This window comes from Stenella coeruleoalba (assembly GCF_951394435.1).
Source record: "Stenella coeruleoalba genome assembly, chromosome: 7".
Lineage (NCBI taxonomy): Eukaryota > Metazoa > Chordata > Mammalia > Artiodactyla > Delphinidae > Stenella > Stenella coeruleoalba.
This window is the reverse complement of record NC_137153.1, coordinates 110,934,056-110,957,634: the sequence shown is the minus strand read 5'-3', so window position 1 is coordinate 110,957,634 and position 23,579 is coordinate 110,934,056. Positions and strand designations below refer to the sequence as shown.

The 23,579-nt window shown below is 36.5% G+C and overlaps 1 protein-coding gene across 2 annotated transcripts in view; it reads right to left on the bottom strand.

The window, feature by feature from the left end:
- The window catches only part of RABGAP1 (RAB GTPase activating protein 1), a 159,591-nt gene that overhangs the window by 33,374 nt on the left and 102,638 nt on the right, over positions 1–23,579 (bottom strand). For both annotated transcript variants that reach the window (XM_079928051.1, XM_079928050.1), the window contains exons 14-15: positions 4,297–4,410; positions 350–424 (exon numbers count right to left, since the gene is read on the bottom strand). In XM_079928051.1, coding sequence (XP_079784177.1) covers positions 350–424; positions 4,297–4,410 — 189 coding nt within the window. The remainder of the gene's footprint in view (positions 1–349; positions 425–4,296; positions 4,411–23,579) is intronic.

Below are 23,579 nucleotides of genomic sequence, written 5' to 3'. Positions count from 1 at the left end.
CCTTCCACCCCAATACATAAATCTCAAAACAAAGACTGATGACAGCGGCTACTTTAGAGAAGATAAAATGTCCCCAAAGGGTTCAATCAAGACTAAAGTCTATCCAATCACCCTGGTAATAAAAAAAGTCTACCCTTGTACCAATTTTCAACACTGTCATTTATTTTTTACCATGTTTCTCTCCCATGATGACACTGTATTAATTTAAGGAAAAGGTTTCCAGATATAGGAGTTAACCTTCATACGCTAAAGCCTGGCCAAAGGAAATAAAAAACCATGATCAAGTCTAAGGCTAGTATAAGCTGAGGCAGGACATGTGTAAGTCATACATAGAGACCTAATTACTCACATGGAGAAGCAGAACAGCAGCAAGAAATGACTGGCCCTGGCAATAGCCAATTTCTTCATCATACACAGAATAAGCCTGGGGGGGGAAAAACACACGAGGTGTAAATGAATGTAGTCACTCTTGAGTCATAGTTGCCTTATAGGAACTTGAACACGGGAACCTCGAAGATGCTACCCACACTCCACTGTGGCATTCTGATGGGTAGTGAATGATGCAAACATTTCTCTTCAATTCCAATTTTTCTTTATTATAAATAACGCTGTCACCACGCCACTTCCTGTAGCCAAGGAGTGGTAAGGTTAAGCAAAAACCATTTTAGCATTAAAAAAAAAGTTGTCATTCCGCCTGTCTTTGCTCATGCTTTTCCCTCTTCTCTGTCTGAAAAATGTGTTCTTCACTGAGGCTCCAAACATATTCCATTCCCCCAGGATTCTCTCTCTCCTCGGTACTTCTATGGTACTTGTTACAAATGTATGGTTATTATAGCACTTACCACACTGCATTTTAAATGTCCATCTTCTCTACTAGACTGTGAACTTCTTAGAGGCTGGGGTGATGTCCTATTCAACCTAGCCAGCACCTCAACACATATAGCAGGCACTCACTAAACACTGTTATTGCTATTCATTTTTCTTTCTGGGAAAAAAAATCTTTTGGCAAAGATGCCAAAATACAATCCTTTCCACAATGCCAGTGATAACTTTTCTGATAAGAGGGATTACTCTGAAACCATTTGTGGGTTCTTTGGAATTTTCATTCGTATTTTCCTTGGCAGCAGATGATTACAACTCATCTCTTCTGAACGTTATCATTAACAGAATATTGACATCAAATAGTCCTGTGGGTTACTCTTTGGTTCTGTAGTTGTTCTTCAGAGTCTTGTTCTTATGGTTAATATTTACAGTTCTCATGTAAGTTGTGGGGGGAAAGGGGAATTCCGATAGATTCAGGACGCTATTCCCTGTTTGACAAATTTATTTCTGATGAAACTCTCTTTATTCTCCATTTTTTTCCCCAAGGTTCTTCTGTGTCCCAAGAAAGCAACTTAGAAATGGGTATATTTAAATTTCAGATCACTTAGCAAAATGTGATGCCAACGTTTATTAGATGACAAGTTAATATACACATGGGATTTTATCATTAGCTTTTGGTGAAACTATAGCTTTAAAAATATATACATATATATGTTTTACACAGCAGGCACTCACCAATCACTGTTTATGTTTTTATATATAACCATGCTTTCATAAATTCAGGTAGAATTCAATATAATCTCATTATATCCCCCATTTTGTCAAAGCTTATCTGATGAGAGGGCTACAGAACGAGAAACACATATGCTTTTCCAAAGACAAGAAGCACAGAGGGATTTAGAAATGATATTTTGTAATTTAATGAGACCACTTTCTACCTATCAAATCAGTAAAAATTAACGAGTTAATACCCATTTTGTTAAGACTGTTAAAAACCGGTAGTAATATATGCCAACACAGCTCTGTGGAATGCAGTTTGACAAAACTGATGAAGGTACCAATCGACAGTCGATTAGTCAAAAAAGAATAGAGGCCTCACAGTTAGATAGAGTTGGGCTGAAATCTCACAATTGCTAATGTCTCGGTCTGGCTCTTAGGCCCAATGCTTATATTCCTTATTTGTAAGATAAGAATAATCACAGTATTTATATAATAGAGCTGATGAATTATTCTCAGTCCTCTCAAGTAAAGTGCTCAGCACATGGCTTACTCAATTATGTACTAAGATAAAAATGTACTGAATTTCTATAGGTAGAGAATGAGGGGAGCATTTTTCAGGCTCATAGAAAAGCTAGAAGGAATGCTTTATATTTCAAACATTTCCCGAAAGTTTGAAAGTACTTTCATGTACATAATACATTCGGGAAACGTTTGAAATATAAGGTTCGTGGGGGCTGTAATGAAATATGGGGAAGAAAAGGCATTTCATTAATTCATCAACATTTAATGAGCACCTTCTATAATATGGCGTGCACTGTGCAAGTGCTATAGATGCTAACATATGTAAGAAATGATTCTTGCCCTTGAGAACTTCACAGTTCAGTTGGGAAGTTTGACAAGTAAATCAACCAGAGTACAGTGAGAAGTTCAATGTGACTGAAGCATAAAATATTTAGGGAGTAAGCCTGGATATATTATAAAATGCCTTTAATACTAAGCTAATGAATCTAGGACCAGGAAATGAACTAAGGAATTTTTATTTCATTCTGTGGGTTAGACAAAGCACTAAAGGTTTTAGTGGGTCTAGTGGAGGCCACTAAAATGATCCAATTCTAGGGTCAACACAGAGAAAATAATAAATAGGCTAGAACCCAAAGGCAGGGAGACTAATGTAAGGCGGCTTTTGTAAAAAAGTGCCAGCAACGTATCATAGTGGCCTGTACCAGGGCAGTGAATAGTGAGGGAAGTACGGCTTAAAGAGACATCAATCATATCAAACTGAACATGGCCAAAGGAAGGAACTAGAAAATAACAGAGAAATGATTGTATCTTCAGCAAGAAAATGGCATGGGGAAAAAAAGGAGGACTGTTTTTAATTAAAAGAGATATAACAACTAACCACAGTATGAATATTGCTGGATCCTGATTCTAACTAAATGTATAAAGACATTTAGGGAAATCTGAATATGGAGTGGCTATTGGATGGTACTGATGGATAATGATGGATGATACAGGTGGATAATGATCTTATTTTTAGAGATGTACAGTGAAGAGTTTAGGATTATGATGTCTGAGGTTTGCTTTAAGTACTTCAGGAAAATTTTTTTAAAAGGACAGATGAAGAAACTGTGGCAATATATTGATAAATATTCAATCTGGACAGGGATATATACAAATTTATTTACACTATTCAACTTTTATGTATGTTTGAAAATTTTCATCATAAAGTGTTTTTTTAAATGAACCCAGTTTTAGACCTGTTTTGTCTGATGTACTTGACAGACTTTTACATGGAGACCAACGAGCAGCTGGAAATTTAGGCCTTGAGTTAATGTGGATATGGGAACATCTGTGCAGTGGTGATAGCTGAAGCTGTGGGAGTGGAAAGGGTCACCCATGGAGACAGTGTAGAGCTACAGGAACCAGTGACTGAACACCTAGGGGAAGGCCTCTGTTTTAGGAGCAGGCAGAGAGAGAGAAAAATCATGAGAGAATGAGCGAAGTAGTTAGAGAAGTGAGAGCTTAACCAGGAGGGTGAGAAGTCAGGAGCAGAGAGAGCTGCAATGAAGATCATCATGAGAGAGAAACAAGAGTGCAGTGGGGTCAGAAGTAAGGATGAGAGTCAGTGAGCACAGGGTTTCTTTCTGGGACATTTTGCAGGACGGTGAGGGAGAGCTAGATTAAAAGGGTAAAAGAAATCCTACCATTTAATTTTTAATTATATCCTGTTCATTATGAATCTAAAATTGTGTTGTTACTGTTGATTTTACAAAGACTTTTCTCTCATTTTTTTGCATTCTTGAACATCAAATATAAATTACGTTTTGTAGTTATCCTTTGCATAATTTCAAAGAACCAGAATCACCATTTAAAACTGAGTCTTGGACTTCCCTCGTGGCTCAGTGCTTAAGAATCTGCCTGCCACTGCAGGGGACATGGGTTCGAGCCCTCGTCCAGGAGGATCCCACATGCCACAGAGCAACTAAGCCCATGCGTCACAACTACCGAGCCTGCGCTCTAGAACCCGCGAGCCACAACTACTGAGCGTGTGTGCCTCAACTACTTGAAGCCCGCGCGCCTAGAACCCGTGCTCTCTCATTGTGGAGAAGCCATGGCAATGAGAAGCCCACATACTGCAGCAAAGAGTGGCTCCCTCTCACCTCAACTAGAGAAAGCCCGTGCACAGCAACAAAGACCCAACACAGCCAAAAATAAAAAAAAAAAAACTGTCTTTTTTTTTTTCATATGAAATACCTTGCATATTTTATATAAGGAATCTTGTCCATCTCCTCCTGTGTCCTTAAAGTAGTCATGCGCTGGGAATGTCCGGTTAATATCACGAGTGATAGCACTGTCCTGGGGAGACTCCTGTGCAAACATTAGGAAAGAGAAGGTTTAGTAGTCAATTATGTCCATACTTGTTTGGGCTTATACAACAAGGTCTTCTCATTTACATGCTTTAAAATGCTGCAGGGACATACTTACACATATGCATGCCCAGAGTTATTGTGTCTTCAGGGAAGCCAAAGCAAAAGCAAATATTAAGGGGAAAAAAAGATGAAAGAAAATCAACCCATTTCACTCTATACACCTCACGTCTATTCCACCCCTGTTGCAAGGAAGTGCAGCTGGTAACCTTTCTATTGTAAGAGGGAAAATGTGATTCAAAATAGATTGCCCCGGGCTTCCCTGGTGGCGCAGTGGTTGAGAGTCCGCCTGCCGATGCAGGGGACATGGGTTTGTGCCGCGGTCCGGGAAGATCCCACATGCCGCGGAGCAGCTGGGCCTGTGAGCCACGGCCGCTGAGCCTGCGCCTCCGAGCCTGTGCTCCGCAACGGGAGAGGCCGCAACAGTGAGAGGCCCGCATACCGCAAAAAAAGAAAAAGAAAAAAAAATAGATTGCCCCCAGGAAAACACTCAACCTAACCTCAAAAGAAGGAGGCGAAGTGCTTCCGTTAGAAAAACTGGGTACAAACATTGCTGCTTTAATTGATCCTTTGGCACAAAACTCATGTGCCAGGTTCTCAAAGGGAAAAGAGAAATCCCTTGATTGGGGTTTGTCCTAGGGACAAATGGCATAAAAATTCACATAGTGGTCTACTCAATAGGAAACTAGACTATTAAATGCCAAGGAATTCAAACAGGCTATGGGAAAATATTCCTTGCTTTTACCAATGGAGAAAAACTGTTTCCTCTTCTACAATGAGTTACTAAAACTGAACAAATGTCAATAATGTCATAAAATATGTCAAGCATCCAGCTACTTCTAATAGCTTCCCCTTGTTAAATTTTATTTGCTCACTTGGTAAATAACTAGAACACAAAAACATGACCTTCTGTTTTAACAATGCATTGTCTTCATAGCTAAGACAATAGACTTGATTCTCCTTGGTGAGACTACATCATATTCAGCACACCATCCAAGAGCCTGATACTCCTGTTTCAAGTGAAAAATGAGTGATATTCTTTCTTGCCGGATAATTTCTCTAGCCTTTCAGGTAATCAGGTTCCCAGGGCCATAAATATTTTACAGTTGTGGGATCTGAACTAACTTTACATTTAAAAAGATTTTTTTTACTGAATAAATTTGACATGTAACATTGTGTAAATTTAAAGTGTACAGCATGTTACTTTTGATACATGTATACCATATTGGAATATGATTGCTATAGCAATATCACATTACACAATTATAGTACATTACTGTCTATATTTATAATACTGTGCATTAGATCTCTGGCTTATTTACTACTCATTACAAGTCTGTACCCTTAAACACTAGTCTTACCGCCTCAAACTCCATCTCTGGTGAACCATCTTTAAAGCCTATCTTTCTTAACCTGTAAACTATTTAAACCTTCAAAGACATTGCCAAACTGCTTTCCAAAGAGATTGTCAGACTACTAGTTTTTAAATGCACCACTAACAGCAGTTAAGGCAGCTCAGGAACTGTGGTGATCCCTGACAGGACAAAATCCAAGGTGAGACCTAAGACTACAACAGCTATTTGTCTGGCGGCAGCTTCCAGGCTGTAGCACATGGAGAAGGAACTGAAACAGAGCTGGGGATGGGGAGTGCCTCCCTGAGCTGAGAAAAAAGAGAGCAGAATTCAGGGAGGGCAAGGTAGCTAGAATTTATAGCTCAGAGTACTGGAGAGGCAAAGCTGAACAGAAAGAGAGCTGCAGAGCTATGTAGAGGGGTCCCTATGAGTCACAGAATCAGAAAAGAAAAAATGATAAACTGGACTCCATCAAATTAAAAAATTTTAATATTCAAAAACCACTGTTAAAAACATGAAAATGTAAGCCACGACCATGAATTTATAGGATAAATTACCTATAAAATCTATCTGATGATGGAGTTGAATCCAGATATATAACTCTCAAAATAAGACAAACAACTGATTTTAAAAGGGGGGAAATGGTGGTAAAATACTGAATAGATGCTTCATAAAATAAGACATATAGATGGCAAATAAGCACATAAAAAAATTTCAACATCATTAGTTATCAGCAAAACATAAATTAAAACCACAATGAGATTCCTTTACAAGCCCACTAAATGTTAAAATTAAAAGGACCCAATATACCAAGGACTGGCAAAGGGTGAGAAACAGCTGGAACTCTCATACATTGCTGGTGGGAATGTAAAATGGTACAAATACTTTAGAAACAGTTTGGAAGTTTCTTATATATAAAGTTAGACGTACACTTCCCATACAATTCAGTGATTCCACTACTATGTATTTATCCAAGAGAAATGAAAATACAAATATATGCAAATACTTGAACTCAAATGTCCATAGCAGCTTCATTCCTAATAGCCCATACTGGAAACAATGCAGATGTGCTCCAATGGGTAAATGGATAAATAAACTGTGGTATGTGCATACAGTGATGGAATACTACTCAGCAATAAAAAGGGAAAAAACCTACTGATACACACCATAAGATATACCTCAAAAGCATTAGACTATGTGAAAGAAGACAGACACAAGAGACTATTTTCTATAATTCCATGTACATGAAATTCTAGAAAAGCAAAATCATAAGTTATATAAAGCAGATCAGTGTTTGGACGAGGCTGCAGCTAAAGGGAGAAGACTGATTTTTTTAAATTTTTTTTTTTAAGCGTTACGCAGGCCTCTCACTGCTGTGGCCTCTCCCGTTGCGGAGCACAGGCTCCGGACGCATAGGCTCAGCGGCCATGGCTCACGGGCCTAGCTGCTCCGCGGCATGTGGGATCCTCCCGGACTGGGGCACGAACCCGTGTCCCCTGCATCGGCAGGCGGACTCTCAACCACTGCACCACCAGGGAAGCCCAAGAGAAGACTGATTTTTAAGAGGTATTAGAGAACTTTCTGAAGTGATGGAATTATTATCCACCATATCTGTGGTGGTAATTAAAACATATTGAGTTGTTCACTTAAAACCGGTGAATTTTACTGTATATAAATTACATCTAAATAAAGGTGATTTTAAAATGGAAAAACAAACAAAAGGGGATACTCATACAATTGAAAAAGAGACCCAGGATGATGCAGGTCCTTTAGATTAAGAATTCCCAGTACTAATTTAGCTATATGTACCTAAATGATGGGAACGATGTCAATCCATCTTTACCTTAAGGCCTTAGAACCAGGGGCGTAGCTTAGAGTCAGACATATCTGGGTTTGAAAGCTGGCTCATCTCTTACTTGGCTAAAAAACTTTAGGTGAGCTTCTTATCTTCTCTGGCTAATAGCATCTACCTTATAAAGTTGTAGTGAGGGTTACAATTAAATGTGTCTATAAATTATAAACATGTAAAGAGATTCCAGTATTATCTGACATGTACATAAAACACTGGATAAAAGTGAAAGTGAGCAAAGTCTCCAGCATGGCTGACAGCTGGGGCTGTCCTCTGAACACACACACTCACACATAAGCACACACCCATGCACACAAATGCACATGTGCGTGCACGCACACACACACACACATGCGCGCTGACATACAGAACACTCAACCATATGGTTCCTAGAATATGTATTATTTTTATTTTTGTATATCTTATCTTCCTATAAAGCTATTCATGTAGGGGCAGAAATTGTACTTTAGTTTTGTAACTTCCACAGAGCCTAGCACAATGCATGACACATACTCAGTGCTTGATAAATATATCGAATAAAAGTCCAAAAGCTTCCTTAAGATTGAGTGATGGCAATGCTCATGTGGTCAACAGCTCTCCCTAAACTAGAATCTCTAATGCTAATGTTTATTAATTCAAGACTCACGTGAAAGAGGCACTAAACTAAATCAGAAAAGAACCTTATTAATAATTTAAAAGACATTCCAACTAAATACCTGAAAAAACCAAGACTGCTATAATGATTGACTCATTAGTGACTTCCAAATTGTGTCATATGCAGGCAAGAGAAAATAACGGTCATGAGAAATAGAACAAAGGGGCTTCCCTGGTGGTGCAGTGGCTGGGAGTCTGCCTGCCAATGCAGGGGACACGGGTTCGTGCACCGGTTCGGGAGGATCCCAAATGCCGCAAAGCGGCTGGGCCCGTGAGCCATGGCAGCTGAGCCTGTGCGTACAGAGCCTGTGCTCCGCAACGGCAGAGACCACAACAGTGAGAGGCCCCCGTACCGCCAAAAAAAAAAAAAAAAGAAAAGAAATAGAACAAAGACTTTGAGTCTAGCTCTAAATGCAAAATAAATCAAATCATCCTGCAATTATCAAGAGAAATGACAAGGAGTCTGTATCAAAAACATATGCTATATTATTGTGGGTTAACAATTTTTATTCAGCCTAGGATATGTGAATTCTCTTGAACTCAGTTTTTTTAATTTATTTATTTTTGGCCGTGCCACACGACTTGCGGGATCTTAGTTCCCCAACCAGGGATCGAACCTGGGCCCTGTAGTGAAAGTGCCGAGTCCTCCTAACCTCTGGACCACCAGGGAATTCTCTTGAACTCAGTTTTAATTTTAACCAACACATAGAATGTAAAATAGCAACACAAAGAGAAAACCACAGGCATACTGGGAATTAAGAAATCTTTATTTGAAATAAATCTGTTTCATGAACAGCTCAAACAACAACCGACCATAAATAGTCCCAGCTTCAACTGTGAAACTGCAACATGACAAAAACTTATTGCACCCCTAGAATCATTAAGAGGAAAAATAATAAACTGAACTTAACTAAAATTAAAATTTTTCTGCTTATAAAATATGCCATTAAGAAAAGAAATAGGCAAGCGTTACATATATCTCAAAAGGAACTGTATCTAGAATATATACAGAACTTAAAGAAAGAGACAATTACTAAAATGGACAAAAATTGAGCACTTTATAAAAGAAAATATACAAATGGCAAATACGCAAATGAAAAGGTAGTTACCAGGACAATGCCAATTAAAACCACAATGAGCTAGCCAGCCAAAGTGTCTACCAAGGAGAATGATTTCTTGTGCAATGATAGGAGGGCTACCACCTGGAACATTCTGCAGAGAGTAATTCAATCAATGGAGATTTGGAAAATCAGAATGATAATTTCAAAGCACTGAAGGAAGATGACCCAAAGCAGCATTAAGTAATTTCTGAAAAGTTCTAGAACTTGAAAACAAAAAGGAGAAAGGGGACTTAAAGCACTAAAACAATGATTAAAATAAATTTCACATTGACAAAACTTTCCAGAAAAGATGAATGGACATTTTATTGATCTATATTTGTAGTTCAGCCATAAGAAATTATTCTGAAAAAGCTGTTAATTCTGTTCTTGAATTATATATCCACTGGAATATTTCCAAAAGAGAATTCAGATTTTTTTAAATGTCAGATGAATTCACTCTAGGAATTTTATGAAACAACAATTAAAGTTCTGAAACATGCTAAGAATGATAGATTCTGGCTTAGGACAAGCATGAAGGTTAGAAAATTATATGAAGAATTGAGAGGAATATGGAAAGCTTCAAAATATTTTATGCCAGTTTTATCAGTCATATTAGACTGATGATAAAGATAACTTGAAAAAGGATATAAAATTATGAGATATATGACTTGGACATTCAAATGCACATAGAATGGGAATATAACAAAAAACTGAAAAAACTCTGTAACTGGTTAGTTCTCATCCATCTGCCATCCCTCAACCATTTGATCATGGGAGTCATCAGATAAGTAAGGGGGAAAATGCCCTTGAGATTAGGTGATTTTGAAAATTCACATGCTGAATTTTTGAAGCCTTCAAGAATGATAATAAATCGAGGAGTTCCATGTGAACCACTTGCTTAAAATATTTGGTCTTAGGAAATATGCTGAAGAACTTGGGAATAAATCCATTTGACTTGCCAGAGGCCAAGCTGTACAAAAATGATCCAAAAATTCTAACAATGATGAATTCAGTAAGTTCCTATCAGAATAATGACATCGTTAAATTTGAAAAGATTCTGAAAACAAATCACAGTAACGTTATGGATGATTCCTTCCTAAGAGAACACAGCAAAGAGCTTTTGTAAAATATCGACACCCAAGTGCTGATAAAATTAAGATTTATACCACAATACATAGTCCTCTTATTTCTAAGGAGTTAAACATAAATGTAGCTGACATAGGGAACTTGCTAGCACAAGGCATATTGGCTGACACTATTCATGGCCAAATTGATTAAGTCAACCAAATACATCCTTTCACCAGACTATAATTAGTAAAATGGCTTAACAGAGAACAAGCTTTTACAAATGTACTTGAGGCAATCATGCAGAGACATAAACCTGAAAAGAACAGGGAATGGCAAAACGACTGTAAGGTGATAGGTCCTGAAAACTACTGAAGTGATGGCAGACGTAGTTCTTTTTTAATCAACTGGCTTTATGTTTTGGTTGCTTCATGTATCGTAAGAAAAACAGCTTTAATCTCCAGAAAAAAACAAAACTGCCATATGATCATGCAGTATTAACATTTTGCAAACTTTTTCTGTTAAGAGCCAGATGGCAGATACTTACTCAATTCTCCCTTTGTAGAGAAAAAGTAGCCATAGACAATATGTAAATAAACAAGCATTTCTGCATTCTAATAAAACTTTATTTTCAAAACAAGAAGCATGCTGGATTTGCTGCAGTTTGCCAAGCCCTCCTCTAAATATACAACACAATAATTTGTCACCAGCAACATGACCAGAGAGAAGATTTTTGTAATGATTTTGAATATACTGACATGTTACTACTGATTAACTTTTTATGTTTTACTTGCAGAAATTCTGTCACAAACAAGCAGCAACAACTTGAAATGTAATTTACCTTTGAACACTTTTTTTCATGTAATAATGAATCTTAAAAATGTTTGCTGCATTTTACAAAAGTCAATTCTTCAAAGTCTGTATATTTCTGTATCTGCAACGTAGTAAAGATTTAAATGAAACCCTGTAATTGTAGTGCCATATTGTCCCTTATAGTTCAAGCAGCAATACAAACAGTATACACAATTCAGAAACTAAACATACACACTGAAACATATTAGACTGGCTAAAATAAAAAGACAATACTAAATGTTGGTGAGGATATGAAACAACTGGAACTCTTAACTGTTGCTAATGGAGATATAAAATGATACATCCACTTTAGTGAATTACATGGCTGTTTCCTGTAAAGTTAAATAGGCATTTACAGAGACCCAGCAATTTCACTCCTAAGTATCACACAGGAGAAAGAAAAACGTGTCCAAAAGAAAACCAAAAATGTACAAAAATGTTAATAACCTTATTTGTAATGGCCAAAAACTAGAAACCCCAAATGTCCATTCATAAAAAAAGAGATAAACAAATTACCATCCATATAATGGAATACATACATACATTGTTGGAAATAATTTCATTAAATACCATACTCTAAAATAATAGCACTTTAAAAATTTATTCACTAAACAAATACTAAGAATTAATACCTCACACTAAAATCCAAATCTTTTTTATTTCCCCTTCCCATACTCCTGTCAAATGGGACTAGTCACTGTTCCCCAAACATAATCCCAAATTAATGATATACCTTACTGCATCTTAAAAGGAAAAATCTAACCTTTTATTTTCTTAGTATAATAACAAACCCTTTTTGTTTTCTTATTTTAATAAGACATTTTTGCTTCCTTACAATAATAATACTGGGGAAAATGAGAAAAAAAGATAATTTCACTGTAGCTAATGTTTGATAAGCATATATCTAACTTTCTATATAATTATTTTTATAAAATGAGCTTACATTGTTTTGAAAATTAATTTTACTAACTTACTAGTTTTACTAACTGTAAAATGTTGTGAGCCTTTTTTCCTGTTATCTGACAGTTATCCTACCCTAGCATTTTTAATGCACAGTAACCTGTCACATGTCTATACCATAACTTACTAGGCCAAATCTCTGACTTTGGAAGATTCAGGCTGTTCTACTCCTTTTGCTATAAACAAGGCTGTAAAGTAGAGCCATGATTCTTAAGGGGTAAGAGATTATTTCCACAATCACTCCTTTCCCCCAAAGGCCCAGTGTAACTCTTGTGTTTGGATTTTGACTTACAATGCCAATTTGTCCTCCAGAAAAGTTGTACCAATTTATATACCACACTGGTAGCACCCTCACAGCAGCTGCCCTGCTGTTTTGGAATAGTCACTTACGTACTTGTCCCGGCCTCCTTCTAGTCTGTATATAACTAAGAATTGTACCTAAAGTTGCAAAGAACTACACATAAAGTTTACTGACTCCATCCCATTCTAATTCCAATGCATTGTTTGCTGAACCCACATGCTGACAGATGTAAAAAAAAAAACAAAAAACAAAAAAAACAGCACTATCATGCATATATTTCCTTGTCCTGTCAGTTGCCATGGCCTAGAAGCAATAACACCCAGTAGCAATGAGCACACCTAGTGCCAGGATCTTGGTTTCTAATACCATTTACTAATAAAAGGAACCAGGCTCCTTATGGAAATGGCTGATTCTAGTGCTGGGGCAGGAAATATACAAGATGATCCTGGAACACCTAGAACTGCCAAAGAGTAAGGAAGAACTTCCCCCCTGACTCATACCACAAAGAAAACAAACCCACAACAATGGGAACATGTCAAAGGGAAACATGAGCCAGAGTTCCCAGTAGCCAAAGCTGGAACAATGTAAGCAACAAAATTAATGAAGTATTACTGGATTATAATCTAAAGTATAAAATAAATATCCATGAATCTATACTTATATAAACAACCAAATAAGTAAATAAATGGGGGGAAAAGAGACAAATCTCCCATGAAGAATTCCAAATAATTTATGAAAACACCCTGCCCTGGGACTTCCCTACTGGTCCAGTGGTTAAGACTCTGTGCTTCTACCACAGGGGGCCACAGGTTCGACCCCTGGCCGAGGAACTAAGATCCTGCATGCCATGCGGCACAGCCAGAAAAGAAACACACACAAAAAAACCACCCTGCCCTTATGGAGGGAGCCCACTCATGTGTGCGCTGTGCACAGTGTCTTCCTTCTGAAGAGTACAGTATGGTAAGGGGAAAAAAAGAGTAACGACAATGGAGAAATCTGACAAACATGACCATAGCCAGATGATCAACGTCCACACTAATAGTGACAAGTCATGTTGATGGTACATACCCTTGATATGAGGTAATGAAAATGGGAGTTTACCTTTGTGTTATTTTTCCCCTAAACTCATAACCTTATGAGAAAAACATCACACAAATTCCAAATGAGGGACATTCTATAAAATACCTGACCAGTATTCCTTAAAGCTGCCAAAGTCATCAAAAACAAAGAAAGTCTAAGAAACTGAAACACAGTCAAGAGGAGCCTAAGGAGACAGAAGGACTAAATATAACGAAGTATCCTGGATGGGATCTGGAAGAGAAAAAGGACATTAAGAATAAACAAAGGATATCTAAATAAAACATGGACTTCAGTTGATAATAATACATCAGTATTGGCTCACTAATTGAAACAAACATATCCTACTAAGATTTGCACTTATTAGGCACTCAATAAAATGGTGGACTAAATTTGTGGAATAAAACTGGTGAATGCTGTGGGTACAAGCTCAATAGTAATAAAAAGGAGGCTCTGTTGATGTAACTGATTTCTAGATGATTTCTTTCTTGTCCCCAATTCTTATGCTCTTTTTAGTGTATGTAAGAAAGCAATAGTGACGTTTTGTTACTTTCTTAAATTGTAAGGCTTGTCTAAAATAATCTGTGCAAAGAAAAATCTAAGGAAATAACATTTGTGCTGTTTCCTTCTCCCATCTTGGTTTTGAAAGTCGTCCATTAGGTCAAATCACAGTGGTACCACATTCTGTAATTTTTCTGGATGACTATTTTTATACCTTACTGTGAGAATTGGCTCTCTGAGTAACTTCTCAGGATTAACAAGGTACTGGGAACTGACGGAAACCCTCTGAATACACACCCTTTGTAAACTCAAGTTGAAAAATAGAAAGCTAAGAATGGCAGGAAGAAAAAGAAAGTACCCAAACAAAGAAAATGCAGTGGAAGGTTGCCATGAGAAATAACCAGCATAGAGAAGATTATTTCCAAAGTAGCTTGTTGCCTAAAGAAAAAGATCTTCTTAAGACTATCCAAAATGTTATAAATGCTTTGTTAAAAGCCATCATCTAATACTTATGAAAACAAAACAAATACCACCAAAATTCCACTCAAATCCATCATGCTATATCCTCTCTTTACAATATGTTTCACAGAAATAAAGTAATTTTTTGGTTACATTTTGCTCTTTAAAAGCCAGCTACAGATTGTCAGAAGTGATTTTAAAGACTCAGTTTTTTAAATTCCCTAAGAAAAAAACTCAAAAGAAGGAAAATGAAATTGAAGGAATACTATACTATAAAATTAATAAATAAGGACTAAAAACCTTCTGGAGGTAAAATCATTTTTCTTAATTAAACGTAACTCCTGTCATTTGTAATTTAACTTCATGTGTTTTGGAAGTAGCAGAATTGCTTAAGTGCAAAGGTTAAGAATAAGACTTCTAAGCCTATGAAAACAGATGTTCTTGTGTTTGGGCAAGATCAAAATGGGCCTACAAAAACCTGCAAAATCTGGAAATTTCATTTCAATGGGTCATGTTAAATCTAATAGCATTTCTATTAGCACCATTTTAACAGAGTCAAAAAAGGTGATTAAGAAAAACAGTTAACAATTATTTTAGTTAACAATTATTTTGTCGCTTAAAAAATAGCTCTGTCTTTTAAAATCAAATACTGTAGCCATCTTAAGGAATGCCTCACAGGAATTCTGACAAAATAAAAAGAAGGTATGTAAGGTATTCTTAGCCTGAGATTTAATAAACAGATTTAAGGTTTACCATAAATTAAGGTTTACTCTGACACTGACTGCAAAGTTTTGTGTGTTATTTTTCTAAGAAGAACATTCTTAGATTTTAACAGATTCACTAGAATGTGAAGCTTCATAAGGGCAGAGATTTCTGTTTTGTTCACATGCATCTCCAGCACCTAGAAGAGTACCTGACAAATGGTAGGAACTCAATAAATATTTTCTGAATAAATGAATTCTCAGGGGATATATGATACATATAAGGTTCAGAGCCACTTACTTCCTATTGACAAACTCACCTTTACAGACTTAAAAATAATTATTTAAGCCATAATAACTAGAGCGAACAAGGATCTGTACTCATTGTTCTAAGCACCTTATATATGGATATATCATATAGCTCTACCTGTGTTAACAACAACCCCCTGAGGTGGGCTCTATTATGTCCCCCATTTGGCAAAAGAGGAAAGAAGTTAAATCACCTGGCAAGCAAAGTGAGGAGCTGGGACTGGAACCCAACTGGTTCAGCTTTCTAGTTCATGTTCTTAACCCAAATAAACATACTATAAAAGTGAAGAAATTCTCTTATCAGTAGTGAATGGCATTTATAATTCCTAATATATGAAAAAATGCTTTTGTCTTCTAGACTCTTACAAATAAAATCAACATGATACAGACTTTGAAAATGTGCTTCCTCCTTTTACTCATATGAAGGCTATTCAGTGTTTATGAAAAAGCAGAAATCGCTAAAGCTCTAATTACACAGAGAAATATATGATACTCTTAAACATAAAAACAAAGTGAAAGAAGTCTCAACATGTGGCCCTTTTGTAAATTATTCAAAGAAAAGGCATTTTCCCTAACTGCTAGGTGGCCTCCAACATGTATCTTAATCATTTCAGGTTTTAAAATAAAATATGTAATATTTTAAATTATTATGGTTTTATTCTTTGATTAGGGTTGACCACTTGATAGATGTATTGTTAGACTACAATATCCTGGCCTCTCAAAGAACCGCCTTCATGAAACTGTGCTACTGGCATGTTTTGAGACACTATTTAAAAAAAATTGCCATAGAAATCTTGTATCTCGTGGTGGTGAGGACACCTCCTACCACATTACTCAGTGTCCTTATCAGAAATTCTGTTTCTTCTAAAGAAATATGGCTATTTTTTCCCCCATGGACAATGATTAAATGTCCATTTTTGTTTTGGCCTCCAGAACCCTCACAACCAAATTTGCAGCCCAATCTTAAACAATACAGGAGGTCATGGCCTGTATATCTGTGTATTATCTTCCTGTTCTATCTCTATTTTCCAAATCTCTTTCTTATTTATATTTTCCTACTTTTCTGAATTGTAAATATTCTAATAAGGTACCTCAATACCTTAGTAATGAAGTACAGTGTATTTGTATAAAACAAATTAAAGCCCTTCGATAGCATTTCATAGTTCAATCAACAAGAATTCTAGAAATAAGTATCTGATTGATGGGCTCATTTAACACTGACAGCGCAAAAACATTTTTACCTTAAATTCAGATTTCAAGAACATAAAAATGTATAGTCATGCAAACATAATTTTACTTGTCCCTATGTAACTAGCACCACTGATCTTCAAATCAGTTTTCTTTCAACTTGCAGTGCTGTTATTCTATACCAATGCAATCGCAGGAATTTTAGTATAAACTGGATTTGTGGGTAGATATTACTTTGTAAATTTATCCTGGTGATTTGCTCTTATAGGCAAAAATCGTAATTCTAGTAAAACTGCCATTGAATAACATTTAATAAAAGATTTTAAAAGCTCGACCAATGGGAGACAAGAAACTAATCTTTAATATTTAAATAAATGAAACACTGTATTCAGCAATTACTACTGTATTCAGTAATTAATGTTTTAAAATTTCCATTCCAAACACATCAAACACAGAACAAACTGTAACTAAATTTCCATAAACATGGAAGTAACTGAAGGCACTGCAGAATCTGGCTACAACTATGTGAAGACTGGAGCTGGACTTCTGACAAAGAATAGAGAAGACGGATTTTAGGTGCTCTACCGAGGTCACACGATGTAATAGAACACAATGTGATAGTTAGAACACTGACTCTAGGGTCAGGCAGTTCTGTGTCTGAAAACTGCCTCCCCTACTTCTAATTGTATGACCTTGGATAAGTCACTTAACTGGTCTGAGCCTTAATATCCCTGGTCTGAGCCTTAATATCCCTATCTGTAAAATTTATGCAATGGTCACTGCCTTGAAGAGTTTATGAGAAGCAAATTAAATACTGCATGGAAGGCAGGTAGCATAAGGCCTTGCCATCAGTGACAGCTCTTTCCCATCAGACTTGAGATTTATGATGTTGGCCTATTTCCAACCTTGGGAGAGAAGCCAAAGGGCAAAATGTGTACTTGGCAGATTTTCCCATATTTGAAACTTAGTGAACTACTGTGAGGGATCTGCAATTTTAGAGAGTATCCAATTCAGAAATCCATTGTATCAATTTATTTTAACCAAATAAAACTATAAAGATAAATCAGGTAGCAGAAAAGCTGACACAAAATATAAATGGTACAATGACTGTTTTTTAAAACCTATGAACTGTGCTAACCAAAACATTCTAGGAGCTCAGAATGAAATATCTTTGCTGATTATCTTAAACAAAAAAATCATTTCTCAGAGGCAAAAATCCATTTGGGTTTCTCTATTATCACTGACTCATTTAGTAAAGACCTCTGCTATTTCAAGACAATCAATTAACTATACCAACACCCAATGCTACTAATCCTTCTTTACTCTTTTTTCCCTTCCAGTAAGAAAACAACTTGCCCCAAACATGCACAACAAAAAGACAACTATATTCTATAATCAATGAACTGCCAAAGAATCTTTTATTGCAGAAAGCAGACTCCAAAAGCAGCCTCCAGAAATGTTTGCCAAATAAGCGCCGCTAACTTTAAAACATTTAGCATGGTTATCAGCTGAACAGTTATATACTTATTATGTTGAGTCTATATACACAATGTAATAGAAAATTAAATGACTTCTTCAGAAAACACAGCTTTTTAATAAAATAAGGTACAGCGATCACATTGTTTCAATCCAAATATGGCATTATAGTGCCATTCTAAAAATAAATCGAAGTCCCATGTGATATGCAGCCTTTTAGCTATGTTCATTTCCTTTTAGGGCTCAAGTTTCCCACAGGAAAATTATTCAATGTTTGGCAAAACTGTCCCAAATCATGTATAGATAAGGCACAACTGCTAACTACACCGTCAATCTTTTCCTGCTTTGCTATTGTTGATTCTCATTCACAGTACTCCATCATGGAGAGGTCCAAGAAGCAGGAAATACTCAAGAATTTTTATCTGACCAAAGTGAAACAAAAAATGTCATTTTGAGTAAAAAGGTGTTGAGGAGGTAATTTATGAGTCATCTAAATTAGAAGACCCAAAATTATTACATACAAAGTCATATTCCAAATATGTTTCTGATAACTGTGATGAATTCCAAATACTTATTTCAATTGTATTATTTACATTACTGAGCAAAACTACATATCAAATACCCTTATAAAATCTTCTCAAAATCACCCACTCTCATAATACAACACACACACACACACACACACACACACACACACACACACACACACAAATCAAGACCCATTCCCCAAGCGATATTTTTTTTTAATCTTTTTTTTTTTTTTTTTTTTTTGCGGTACTCAGGCCTCTCACTGTTGTGGCCTCTCCCGTTGCAGAGCACAGGCTCCGGACGCGCAGGCTCAGCAGCCATGGTTCACGGGCCCAGCCGCTCCGTGGCATGTGGGATCTTCCCGGACCGGGGCACGAACCCGTATCCCCTGCATCGGCAGGCGGACTCCCAACCACTGCGCCACCAGGGAAGCCCCCCAAGCTATATTTTTATATAACCAAATCAATCAAATTATGATTTCTAAGAAAATGTTTATGAATGTTTCAGAATGCTTAGCAAATATTCAGTTTTTCTTTAAAAAGCTAGTTTCTTCTGAAAATAACAAGTCTTAAGTCAAAGGTTTAAGTATGCCTGTTAAGTAGCAAAAATACAAAGCAGCTGTAAAATGACTAGTTATATTGAAATGACTTTAAGCTCTACAGTTCTTTTTTATATAGTTAACAAAATAATCTATATGAGAAGCTGTGTTTGAATGCTATTAGTCACAAACATCTCCATCAGTGAACTGCTGAACTGCATTTAGAATTCTGTAAGAGGTCTGCATTCATAAACATATTCACAGACTATAGGTATATGACCTAGGCTTCAATGTTTATTTTAATTATATCTATTTATATAGTTTTCAGGCAAAAATGATATTTCCTAGAGCCCCAATATATAAGAAAATCATGTTTAAGATTTTAATTTTCCTACCAAAGAGCTAATCTTAAGAAACAATTATCAAGAAACAATTATTTAAAGATTTAAGAGTTATCTTATTCTATCATTAATGTATAAAGCTATATAATTAGTTAGATCTTTCTCTATTAACCTAAAAACTTAACGGCACATAGGTATCATACCAACCAAGGTCTATTAGTATCTATGTGGTAATGGCTTATTAGATAGGTAGTAAGAGCCAACCTGGAATTAAATTCTTTTTATGTTTTTGTATTTAAAATTCCTGGGTAATAGCAACTTTAAAAGGTACTGGATAAGCAATGATCTTCAATTTTATTTAAGCAAAAACTTCACCCTCGGGGCTTCCCTGCGCGTCCGTCTGCCGATGCAGGGGACATGGGTTCGTGCCCCGGTCCGGGAAGATCCCACGTGCCGCGGAGCAGCTGGGTCCGTGAGCCATGGCCGCTGGGCCTGCGCGTCCGGAGCCTGTGCTCCACAACGGGAGAGGCCACAACAGTGAGAGGCCCGCGTACCGCAAAAAAAACAAAACAACTTCACCCTCCAATCTGACTAGCAGTACAAATAATATAAATACCAATGAAGGCATTCTAGAACCACGCATTTCATGTATTTTTACTTCCCCTTTCTGAGGTGACTGCCACTGATCAAGAAAACTTTCTAACTAATTAAGATTTTTCAAATCTTAATTTGTTTGGTTGAAAGTACCAATGGAAAGACTATTTATTTTATTTCATCCACATCAAAATCTGAACACTTGTTTCTTTTTTTCTGAACCTGCTGGCAACGCACATTTTCTAAGCACTTGACCAATTAAGTGACTGAAAGGCTGAACAATCCTTTGGACTTATTTTGGTGTCATGATTGAGTCTAAGGGAGGTCTAAGGCCGGGATTCTAGTCCCAGTTCTGCAACTAATTTACTTTGTCACTACTCTGGGTCTCCCTTTCCCCATCTGAGAAAGGAAGAGTCTAGACTGAACTCTAAGGGATCTTCCAGCTCTGTCACTTTAGGATTTTATATTTATGTTATTCACCTACTCAAAAACCTTAAGTCAATCTACAATTCCTAATTAGAGTCAAATCCCTTAGCCTTTTATTCCAGATCAGGTAGCCCCAATTTATCTTTCTGACCTTACTCCATTACACCTCAAATTGAAACCTCTGGTTCATCCATATTGCCCTATTCACAAGGAAGCTAACAGCACCTGCTAACATGTACTGAATGCTTACTGCAGACCAAGCAACTGTGCTAAGAGCTTTACATGCAATAGCTCATTAATTAAGCCTTACAATACTTGTATGAGATAGTACTATTAGTTAAGGCAACAGAAACTAAGAGGGATAATGAACCTTGTCCTAGGTCTCACAGCTAGTAAGTGTCAGGGCTAGGATTCAAAACTGGGTCTGCCTGCCTCTCAAGCACATACTTTTTATCACTACATATTACATGGATAAAGTATATAAATGGCCCATCTTCACTGAGGCCTTCGAAGCTTAAAACACCCTTTGTCACAGTTTTACTTTTTTCCTAATATAACTCATTTTTAAGGTTCAATTAAAGTGATACCTCTTTACCACTTCAGTCCCAAATTTCTTTTCCATCTCTAACCTATTAAAGCTTACTGTAACCCCCAATGACTAAATATATGTATCTTAATGTCTGAGAATTGTATAGGACTAATAAAGTACATCTAAATATATGTATCTTAGTGTCTGAGAATTGTATAGGACTAATCCTCCTGTGGAACATACAATAAAAGCAGGACAAAATACATAAAACATCAGTAACATGATGGAGTAAGCCATCAAGGCAGAACTTTAGGTTTATGATCCCTGAGAGAAAGAGGCTCACCAAGCCCCTCCACGTTCACCCAGGGCCTTTCCTCTGAGGGTATTTACATCAGGCACTGGAAGTTACTGGGAGATTCTGACTCTGTGTGACAAGGAAATAACAGCAACAGTCTTCTACTGAGCTTCTATGATGCCACCATGCACAATTCTATATACTTAAGATGTGACAGTATCACATTTTCACAATCATCGTAACAAGGGGATAAAATCCCATTTTACAGAGTGGAAAACCAAGGGCCAGAGATTCCAAAATCCATGCTCTTTTCACTATCTTCTTTTTTTATCTCAGAAAAACAGTGATCTAAGAGTATAAAGTAAATACAGTAACAATGTAAAGAGTTTTACATTAATGCAACATGCATCTGATCTTGAATTGACTCCTATAATATCAGAGTCATCTTCGCTTAAAGATTAGTATCCTTCTGAAGTTCTGACAGATTAAATTATCTAATCAACTGTCAGAACTAGGATCTAAATTTTGTTTTATTTCCCGCGCTCGGTAGGCTACACATGTATCTTTAGTACAATGACTGCTAACTATACATGATGTTAACATAATCTAAGTAGGAATGCTTTTAATTCCTACAAATATCATGTCATGAAGGAGAATTTTTTTAAATGAAAAAGGCTTTTAAGTCAGATTCTGCTCCCCAGGGGCCAATGAAGACAGAGACCCTCAAATGGATTTTTTTTTTTTTTTTTTTTTGGTCTAGCTATAAATAAACAGCTTTGGCAGTGAGGGTTTCCCCAGTCTTTCTGGAAGAATTTTCAAAAATATATCATGCTATTTAATGCTGTAACTTTTGCTTTCTCCCCAAAATACTGTCTTGCTAATTCAATTCAACAAATGTTTATTGAAAGCTAAGAGGCACAATTTAAAGTTTTACTTTGAAAAGACTCTTTCATATTTTATTCAAAGCCAATACAATCTTTTTGTAACACTCCAATAAAGCATTAAGTGACTACAATCAAGGCAATTTATCATAAAGACATACTTTTTAATTTGCTAAAGGCTTCTCATGTCATAGATTGTTTGATAATTGTAGGTCACTTTATTAGGGTCTTTTGTCTGTTGGCCCTTTGCGTTCCTTTAATCCTGTCCAGCTGAATATTTTATGCCAATCTCATTCAACGGGTGGGAGGAGACAGGACTACAGAAATCTTACTCTACCCAGAGCTCAGCCCACCTCATACACTGCCTTCTAAGGAAATCTAACACACATTTCCTTACCTATGACTACCACACAGTAATCTGCATGCCTCTTGTGATCTCAGAATGCCAGATCTTACATTATAGATACTTGTATACCAGTACACACATACTCATCATATACATAGATACATACACACATTTGTTTTCATGTATTCCTTCCCATGATGTCAAAGAAGATGCTTTCTAATATCTGCTGTCTTCTCTTGGTAAAAAACAAAATTAAAAAAATCCAGAAAGATTCAAACATACTTATGAGGCATAGTAGTAGTAGACTAGGAATCAAAAAGGTCTTACAGCCTCAAAACTCAGCTTCCACAATTGTCAAAGAGGGATAACATCCCTTTTGCCTGTTTTCCTAGGAGGATGAAATGAGATGATAAATAGGAAATTGCTCTGTACAAGGCCATAGGTAAATACAGTGTGCTATCACGCCCTCATGTTCTACTTCAGTAATATGTTCTAAACCTACACTTCCTGGTTTCCTTCTATCAATGTTAAAATTTATCTGCCTTTATCTAAACGTGGTCTATGCTTTCCATAAAAAATAATACACCTACGCAGTTGTAAAGGTCAAACCATACGAAGCGTACAAAGAAAAACAGGAGACCCCTTATACCTCCCACCCTATTCCCTGCTGCCCAAAGGGCAACAATTTTCATCTTTTTTAGCTGTTTGTGTTTCCTTCCTAGTTCTGAACAAAATGCATAAATTGCTACTTTCTGGCTTTTCTTTTTTTTTTTTTTTTTAAGGCTTTC